We start from the raw sequence: 10,456 nt of genomic DNA, 5'->3' as shown, positions 1-10,456 counted from the left end.
CCTGCCAGCTGTGGGAGTGGGAGAGGGGCTGGGGGGGGGGGGGGGGGCAGCAGGCCAGTGCCAACTCAGAGAGAAATCAGGCTGGCTGCTTGGTTGAGTGGCTGGCAGGGTAGTTGCAAGGTTGGCTGAGGGGATCACGCCACACCGCTGTGCAAACTCAAGCTCTGCACAACACCTGTGTCCCCCCCCCCCACACACACACACACACCTCCCCCATCCAATCCCTCCTCATCGCTCGACGGCAGGACTCACAGATGCTCACAAAGCTCCAGAGGACGGTGCAAAGCTTCCCTGCTCTCTGAAGTCAGACCAAAATAACCACAGGTGACTGTGGATCAGCGGGCCGGGCGGGCCGGCTCTGGAAGGCTCGCAGCTCACACGACGACAGGCAAAGACTTAAAACTGGACAGGGCGGTGTCACAGGAAATATTTAAAACATCACTTTCAGCACCCCCTTCCCTCGGATTGGTTTCTTTTCTTTGGCAACAGGTGAGAAAAACTTCCCTAATCGATAAACCTTTGGCACGCGATGAAAACTGATTAGCAGGTGAGCTGAAATGAAGTTAACTGGAATGGATTTGCCAGCTCCTGCATGGCACGGGTGGGGGGGGGGGGGGGACTGGATCCCGATGCTGGAGCCGTTTCCAATGCAATCACACAGGCAATCAATGGGAACAATTAAAAGAGTGCCACACAATGACTGCCATGACACAAAATCAGTGCGAACTGTTAGTGACGACAGCGCGTGTGCACAGGCTGGTTGACGTTTGACAAAAACTGTAAGTTCATTTATTTTTTTAAAATTAGCTTTAAAAATGGCCGCACTGATGTTTGCAGATGCAAATTAGGACAAGAAGAAGGGCTCCTGCAGCAGACAGCTGATGTCAAGACCTTGAACAGATTTGACAATTTCCCAGGATGCACCTTGGCGCAGAATGATAATGGTGATGATGAGAAGCTTTGAAAGGCAGCACTCTCCGGCTCAGAGATAACTTTAAATCGTCTATAATCACAGGATCTTGGAGCTGTAGGCTGACAAAGTCACAGAAAGACATGCAGCAATGCAGCAACACACAATTTCAACACATTACTTAGCAATAATTACAGCTACATTTCCTGACTTTGTTATGACACAGAAATGCACGGAGGGAGCTGGTGCTGCGCGGGGCGAACGGCAGCCTGCGGGCCGGGGGCCTGCACATCAATAACAGGGCGAAGGGAGGTAGATGAAACGCATTACTTTGACCTGAAGAGCTCAGTAATTACATTTGGCATTTTGACAAGTGTTTAGCTGCAGTGAAGGTCAGTTCTGTCAGCATACGAGATCTTTGCTAATCCACTCAGACGGAAGAAAACGAGAAGACAAGAAGCTGGAAGGAGGAGAGAAAAGACCCAAATGCCTCAGCATCGTTAACTTCAAGCACCAACCTCAGCCGATCTGATGACGGATCAAGATCTGCGGCTGAAACGCATCAGATGTCAAAGCAAAAAGGGTGTAAAGCTGCTTATTTATGGAAAAATCCATCCATCCATCCATCTGTCCATCCATCCATCCATCCAGCCATCTGTCCATCATTTCATCCATCCATCCATCCATCCAGCCATCCGTCCATCAGTTCGTCTACCCATTCATTCTTCTATCTATCCATCCATCCATTTGTCCATCAGTTCGTCCATCCATCCATACATCTGTCCATCCATACGTCCATCTGTCCATCCATCCATCCATCAGTTCATTCATCCATCCATCCATACATCTGTCCATCCATCCATTCATCAGTTCATCCATCCATCCATCTGTCCATCCATCCATCTATCTGTCTGTCCATCCATCTGTCCATCAGTTCAGTTCATCCATCCATCCATCCATCCATCCATCAGTTCATTCATCCATCTGTCCATCCATCTATCCATCTGTCCATCCATCCATACATCTGTCCATCCATATGTCCATCTGTCCATCCATCCATTCATCAGTTCATTCATCCATCCATCCATCCATCCGTCCATCTATCTGTCCATCCATCTGTCCATCAGTTCATCCATCCATCCATCCATCCATACATCCATACATCCTCTAGGACTTCCTCTGGTCACGATGACTAAAAGTCCACACTCACAAGTTGCCTTCATGTTTGGAAACTTCAGCTAAATCAATGCATTAAATTCTAAAACTGCGTGAACGATGATGTAGTTAATGTTTAGGTAATTAAATGTTTGAAACATTTGTTCTTAAGCATGATTAAAAACACCCATAATGAATGTGACGGCCATAAAGCTTTTATTTGTCTGATCTAAACTGGAATCAGCTTCTTCCCTCATCTCATTAAAATCATCAGTCCAGGACTTAAATAACCAGGATGGAGTGTCTCATCTCACCAAACAACTGGTTTCCATACCAACACAAAAAAATGTCACGTATTCAACCAATGGATGAAACAAACCTTGCTTGTTTAAGTCGAGTTAAAAACGACGAGATTCTAAATGTGTGATTCCAGCAGGACGCGTTCAATAAAAACCGTGAAACTTTCTCCAGAGACGACGGCGTTTGGGCGTTTTGTGCGTTTTGTGCGTCACCGTCTTCACGACATCATTAGCATGTTTCCAACAACAACTGCTGGTGGCGTTAGAAAGTAAAGTCGGCGGAGCAGACGGAGCAGCGATAAGGCCATCTCAGCTGCTCCTCCTGCTTTAAGTGCTAATTGAGCTGCCCACCGTCCTGACCCTGACCCCCGGCCTATTCACGGGGTCCCGTTCTCACGGCCGAGACGCACCACTGGAAGCAGCCTCTGGGTCCACCACCCACCCTCTGCCGGACAATGAGGGTCACCACCTCACTGCCCACCATCTTGACATCCACCCCCACATTTGACAATGGCCCCCGGTGGCCCCGGGGCCCCACACAATGGGCGGACGCGCGTGACAGAAGCGGTATCGCGGCTGCTTAAAATGCATCGCTGAGGTGAGCCAGCAGGGCCGCATTAATTGGACTTTCTGGCTCCTGGGGGCCCGAGGTCAGAACCAGTTCAGTGTATAAATAAATAAATGAATAAATAAATAAATAAATAAACTGCATGCTCAACGTGCAGTTTACATCAAGTAGGTGTTATTATTTAACTTTTTTATGGATTTTGCCCTCTCAATATGTATTAGTTTATATTTTCAGCTTTTTAAGATAAATGTATTACAATAAACGTTAAAATATATATTTTTTATAAACTAGAACATAAATAGTTAAATATTACCACAAGGAAAAAGTGAATTGGAACAGAAAAACAGCTGAATGCAATTATAATTTTAATTGTTTTAAGTAAAGAATTGAATCTAAAGATCTATAAATCACTTTTTAAAAATTAATTTGTAAATTAATTTGGATAAATCATTAAAATTTTCACAAGAAATCAAAAACCGAAAAATTGTCCTTTCAGCCATTTAACAAATGATTATTTTATTTAACTCTTAAACATATGAAACAAAAACTTTATTTAAAATGTATAAGTACAACGGAAAATATATAATGCGGTGTATTCAACACTGTCTTTGTATAAATTACGTTCGATTAAATCAAATTAAAAATAAAAGTTTTTTTTTTTTTAAGTTTGTATTATTTTGATTAACACCAATTCTAATGTCACAACAATGTCTGATAAAAATAAAGAAAAATGTTTTCAATCCTAAGTTATTCTGTTGAAAATGATCACAATTTATGAATAAGTTTATTTTTATTTTCAGCCAAAGAACCAGATTTCGCCTTTGAAACTGAAATAAAAAGTAGCCAAAGTATTTTTTAAATTAGACAAATATTTAATGAAAAGTATAAAATACTGCATTATGAAGAACTTTAGATCACCGGGAGCAAAATATACAGAAATAAGTGTTAAATCAAGGCGTCTGTACCTGAACAAAGCATTTGTAAACCAAAAATACACAATAAATGTGGAAGAATAAAAAAGTCTTTCTGGATATATCTATATTCATCAGATTTTTATGACCAATATTCTTTTGTTTCAACTTTCAGCATCCTTTTAGTCTAACATCACGGTTTAAATATTTTTTCTGTGATTACACAGAAATTAAATAAATTTCAACAGAGCTGCCAAACCTCCAGACTGAAGTTTGAGTAAAAGCGTGTGGACGTTGTTCTCTCGGCGCTGCGGAGCGACCGTAAATGATGATAAAACGACATCATTACAACGGTCGTGTAAAGCTTAATGTTTCAGAAAACCTCCATAAACCCCCAGTAAACGGGGGAGTTATGCACCCTTTGGGATGGATTGATATTCTAGTTGAATATGACAAACGACACTTTAAAGACAGCCCGCCCACACCGTTGCACTTTAGCCGAGAGGCGCCGTATTTCATTTTGAGCACGTTCTGTCAAATGTTTGCATTATTGCCAATCGAGACTCATCCATGACCTCGCAGAGCCGGCGGGAGGATGAGAGCGCCAACAATGGCACTTAAAAGCAGTTGCATAATCAGCAAAACTGCGTGTGTGTGATTGTTCGAGGAGGTGGGGCTGCAATTGTCAAGCGAGGATATAAAAAATTAATGAAAAATGACAGTAAGCTGCTGGTGTTAGTTATTTTGACAGGCCCAGTTTCTCAGTGCAGGTAAACTGGAACTGTGTGAATTAAACTGAGGAAATCTGAGGAAAGTTGCCTCTCTCTGGACTGACAGCTCGGCTAATGGCAAACATCTCTGCTTTTTATGTTCCCCACTTCATTAACACCCTCGCCTCATTACAGTGAGTCACACTGCGGCTCACACACATGCACACACACCTTGACAACATTTTTACAGCTCGATCGCGCCATGGAAGAGAATGAAAGTCCCTCTGCACGTTTCAGGTTTGGAACAGGCAGGTCTTGACTGACTGACTGAAAGTGTGGCAATATTCATTTATCATATAAGATTATATCCTTATTTGATAGATTTCAGTTTGTAAATGTAAATAATGAATTTTCATCTTACACCAGTTACTCATGGAGTTCCTCAGGGCTCAGTGCTAGGACCAATACTCTTTACCTTAAATATGCTTCCATTAGGTAAAGTTATTAAACAGCATGGGATACATTTTTATTGTTATGCTGATGATACAGAGTTATATTTGTCCATTAAACCCAATGAACAGCTACTTAGACTACAAGCATGTCTTAAAGACATAAAAACCTGGATGACCCTTAATTTTCTACTTTTGAACCAGTCAAGACTGAGGTTTTAGTTTTTGGACCTGAGCATCTTGGGAATACATTTTTCAGTCTTTCATCCTCTTTGGATGGCATTAATCTGTCCTCCAGTTCTAATGTTAAAAATCTTGGTGTTATTTTTGATCAGGACATGTCTTTTATTCCCCACATTAGAAAAGTTACTAGAACCTCCTTCTTCCACCTGCGTAATATCACTAAAATTAAAAACATCTAAAAATGATGCAGAAAAACTGGTTCATGCATTTGTCACGTCTAGACTGGACTATTGCAATGGTTTATTATCTGGGTGTCCAAACACTTCTTTAAAAATTCTTAGTTGATCCAAAATGCTGCTGCCAGAGTCTTAACTGGAGTCAGTGGGAGAGATCATATCTCTCCAGTTTTAGCTTCTCTCCATTGGCTCCCTGTCAAATCCAGAACTGAATTCAAAATCTTACTTCTAACCTACAAAGCCCTCAACAACCTGGCTCCATCTTATATTACACATCTTATTGTTCCATATTTTCCCAACAGAGCACTTCGCACTCAGACTGCAGGTTTACTTGCGGTTCCTAGAGTTTCCAAAAGCAGAATGGGAGGAAGATCTTTCAGTTCTCAGGCTCCTCTCTTGTGGAACCAACTTCCAGTTTCTGTCCGTGAGGCTGACACATTATCCAGTTTTAAGACTTTCCTTTTTGATAAATCCTATAGTTAGGGTTGGCTTGGTTTCCTGACCTATCCCAAAGTTATGCTGCTATAGGCTTAGTCTACTGGAGGATAAATTAACCTCATTTCATCAAATGAAAGCAAACAAATAGTTTGTATTTGTAATTAACTCTATCTTAACATGTTTTTTTTGTGTCTTTCTTCCTAGTGCGGACCTGCTCGCCTCCATTCTGGACCCGCCATTTTGTGTCCGTTTCTCCTTCCTGTCCTCTCAAACCCAGCCGGTCGAAGCAGATGGCCGCTTGTCTTGAGCCTGGTTTTGCTGGAGGTTTCTTCCTCATGAGGGAGTTTTTCCTTTCCACTGTCGCCTTTGTGCTTGCTCAGGATGAGAGACTGAAACAAATGAGGACTCAACACGTCTGCTGGTTTCCTTCCTTAGATTGAAACTTTTCTAATTGGCATTTATAATGAATGGGAATGTTTCTGCTCAGTGACTTCTGTTGTGACTTGGTGCTATATAAATAAACTGAATTGAATTAAGAGGAGTCATTTTTAAATGTTGGTTATTGCATTTTGTTGAATATATCAAATGCATCTACCTGTGCACAGATCAGCTTCTTGAATAATTCAGGCTGAGTTTTATGACTTATGCAACTCTCTGAAACCAATATATGACATTTAGATGATAACCTTTCACACCGCATGTCTATTAACTTTAACGCCAAGCTTTAAACAAACATCTCACGTGATTTGTTAACATTTCAAATATGATTCTTAGCTACTATCACACGAAACTTTAGCTCAATATGCATAAAACTGACAGTGTTTGCAAAGGTTCATTAGCCATGACAGGCATCTTGAAGTAGGTTAACTCCAAAAGTTAATTAGTTATAGACGTACATCCAGTGATTACATCGCAAGTTTAAATCTATCAGCGTTATTTTGCCAGTCAGATCTTGTGCCTTTAATGGCAGCATGTGATACAGACACACAGAAATTACCAAACAGTATCTTGTTGAAACTGCTCATATTTCCACGTCTGAAGTTTCATGCAATCAGTCTGAGATGTGCGAGCTCAGGCACAAGCTAGAAATCATTGCAGAGGCAAATAAGGCCCTAATTAAAGGCTGAACAGTAATTTAGCTTCTTTAATGAGATGCACTTCCTACAGAAAAGTGTGGAGAGGAACATTAATGTGAGAAATTCATACAAAATGTAAACAAATGAGTTGTCAGCGAAGAAATGAAAAGCACTCTGGCACTGAGCAGAGTGAGCATGAGAGGTCTACAAACTGTTATATTAAAAGCAGCTGCATGTGGCCAAGAATAGAAGAGCAGTAAGGTCTTGACTGGAAATGCTCGTTTAAAACATACTGAACATACTGGAAAAGGTTTGGACACTAGTCGCATACATGTCTGATGACAATGATCAGTACATCAGGCAGTACGGTGGCGCAGTTGGTAGAGATGCCGCCTCTCAGCGAGCAGGTCGGCAGTACAAATCCTGGCCGGGGGCCTTTCTGCGTGGAGTTTGCATGTTCTCTCCGTGCATGCGTGGGTTTTCTCCGGGTGCTCCGGTTTCCTCTCACAGACTAAAACCATGCATGTTAAACTGATTGGTAACTCTAAATTGTCCCTAGGTGTGAGTGAGGGAGTGACTGGTTGTTTGTCTCCATGTGTCCCTGTGCTGGACTAGAGACCTGTCCAGGGTGTCCCCCGCCTCTCACACTGTTATGGTTGGATATGGGCACTAGTAACCCTTACAACCCAAAAAGAAACGGGTAAAAGATAATGGATGCACAGTTTCCCCTAGTTTACATCTTGGGCAGGGTGTTCATATCTGCCATGCTTTTTTTTCAACCGGGGGGATGGGGGGGAGACAGTTCAGCATCTGAAGTGACCTCGGTAGCTTTATAGCTAGCGCGTCTGTATTGTGCACCACTAGGTTAGCGCTACATCAGTTGTCGATGGGGGGTAGACAGGGCTCTCAGTTCTGCTGACAGGGCGGGGCGCTCTCTTCATATAATGGGAGGGGAAACACTGGGGCGGATGGATGGACCTGCATCAGTTCATGTTTTATTCACAGTGCAGCATGATAAAGACAACGGTTGAAACGAAGATGTTACCTGCATCAGGAGAAGATATGCAACGTTTGTTTGAAAGAAAGAATAAGAACGTTTGAATTTGATGGCAGCATCACAACTCAAAATTAGCTCCAGGTCCAGGTTTCTCACTGAGAAGCATCTCCTCCAGCCTGTAAACGTCCAGGTCCTGAGGAGACCAGATGTTGGAGGTTTTGGATGGACTGTTGTCTCCTTCTGGTCTGATGGAGGATTCTAGTTGATCAACAGTCCTGGCTCTTCTGGAAGCAGATGTTCAAAAACCTGTGTATACTTTTCTGCATCGATGGAGTCTTTCCACATCTGCAAGCTGCTCATGCCAGAGGCACTAATGCAACCCCATACCAGCAGAGAGGCAGGCTTTCATTTGTGCTCCGATAACAGGCCGGACGGTGCCTTCAGTACTAGTAGGAAATGTTGTCTGTGGTTTACAAAAATCATTTTGATCAGTCTGAACATGAAACAGTTTCTCACGTTTCCTCGTTTTTTTTTAAGTGAGCTTTGGTCCAGAGAAAACAGCAGTTTGCGTACGGCTTCTTTGCATGTTGGAGCTTTAACCAGCGTTTGTGTTAGGGAATTTATCAAAGGTTATGGATGTTTTTTAACTACTATTGTGTAGAATGTTAACTCTGCCCATGAGCCATATGTTTGTGTTTGTAGAGAGCTGAATGAGGCTGCGGCGTGCAGCTGTTGCTCCACGGACGCTGAGCCTGTGAGCTCGGCTGGACTGGTCAGTGTATAAGAACAAGCTGCACACACGGCTCGTGGCAGATTCCCCTGACTGGGCTTCATGTGTACTTCCTGTCTAGGAAGGGTTTCTGATCCAATTCAGTGATGACCAGAACAAAACCAGACCTGTTTTAAACTCATTTCTGCCAGCGAGCCCAAAGATCACGAACATCCAACACAGACTTTCAGCTTCGTTCCATACTGTAAACATCAGCACACTGGTGAACCTCTGCCCATCTTTACTTCTAGTAGATTCAACTTTTCTAAAATGCTCTTTTTATATCGTCCTCTTACTGACCTGCTGTTTATTAACCTAATAAAAGCTCCACTAGCAGTTTTATTCATACAACTTCATTTTACAGCTTGGTGTCGTCCCATGTTCCAACTTCTGCTGCCATTATATTCAAATTACCTTGTTAAAAATATTTTATTGTATATATTTTCCATATTAAAATGCAAATAAAACTTGGGTCTATGACAGGACAATTCAAAAAAACTGCTTGGGGGGTTGGGGCACAGTTTCTGAAAATCAACAGCTCGGGGGCCGGACATCCAGTGATTAAAATCATTATGTAAATAAACCATTTTAAATTTGTTTATTTTAGTGCATTGAATCTTATATGCAATAAACAGAACCCAAAACTCAAACCCAGAACCAAATATATATATATATATATATATATTTTTTTTTTTTTTTTTTATGAAGTGGGCCACCAGTTGAGTAGCTCCAGTCTATGAGAATGATAATTATTTTTGTATTCTGTTTTTTATTTACATTTTACACAAAACAACAGTTTTTTTTTAATTGTGGTTGTAGATGATATCGCACAGGGACAAGAAATCACAGAAAACTGGATCTGAGTAAAAAAACGCAGCCACCAAGGTGTCGTACGTTGTGTGAAAGATTCATCGGGGGCCTCAGGTGCCGCAGCAAGCTACAAATAATGACCTGTCTTTTTCTTTGTCGATATAAAAGACAACATTAGTCAGCCAAGGAGAACCTACCGGCCACGTTGGCCACATCTGCCGTGGTGACATTCTTGGAGTTGTGGCTCACTTTGAAGGTCACGGCCGGTCCCACCACCCTGCGGAAAATAAAAAAAGAAAAAGCTTTACAAAAGGCAACCTTAGAATCCATTTCCTCGGCAGCTTAGTTTGTTTTTTATTCTCCTTAAAGAAAAGAGTTGTGCTCATTAAGGCTCAGCCATTAGGTGGGGGAAAAAAAAAAAAAGAACATTAACCTGTGGTGATCCTTCAGGCTGTTGCAATCCCCTTCACCACTGAGAGATAACCTCTTGAATCTCAATGTAATTTGCCCAACGGCTTTTAGGCACGCAAGAAACTAAAGATAAGAAGGTCCAAATGAGATAAATTAGGTCGTCGAAAAGATGACCGCTCCATAGACGAGTCTAACACAAACGCACCTCAGGAAGCGTTCACACCCCGACGCAACAATTTACGTTTTGTTGTGATGGATGGACAGTCAGACGTTCAGATCTGAGACCAAAAACCAATGGAAGGTTTAGCTCTCGTACTCCAACCCACACACCCCACGTTGTCTCAGCATCCATGCCAGTAATGCAGCTTGAAGAGAAACGGGGAGAAGCTGGGTGGTCAGAGCTGAAGTGAGGTCTCCCAATGTGATTAACCTTTTGTTTTTCTGCGGTAACTCAGATTAAAGGCTCAGCAGGAAGATGCATTAGAGGGACCCCTCCAGGGTGCGTTGTGGGCGACTGTAGGAAGAAACTCCCAC

The 10,456-nt window shown here is 42.2% G+C and overlaps 1 protein-coding gene across 1 annotated transcript in view; it reads right to left on the bottom strand.

Moving 5' to 3' along the window:
- Positions 1 to 10,456, bottom strand: part of LOC119414310 (receptor-type tyrosine-protein phosphatase N2) — a 243,793-nt gene that overhangs the window by 186,946 nt on the left and 46,391 nt on the right. The window contains exon 11 of the mRNA XM_037681405.1: positions 9,709 to 9,788. Within this exon, the coding sequence (XP_037537333.1) occupies positions 9,709 to 9,788 (80 nt within the window). The remainder of the gene's footprint in view (positions 1 to 9,708; positions 9,789 to 10,456) is intronic.

Source organism: Nematolebias whitei, chromosome 9 (assembly GCF_014905685.2).
Source record: "Nematolebias whitei isolate Nwh7 chromosome 9, NemWhi1, whole genome shotgun sequence".
In the NCBI taxonomy this organism is placed as follows: Eukaryota; Metazoa; Chordata; class Actinopteri; order Cyprinodontiformes; family Rivulidae; genus Nematolebias; species Nematolebias whitei.
This window is presented reverse-complemented; position numbering and strand designations above follow the sequence as displayed.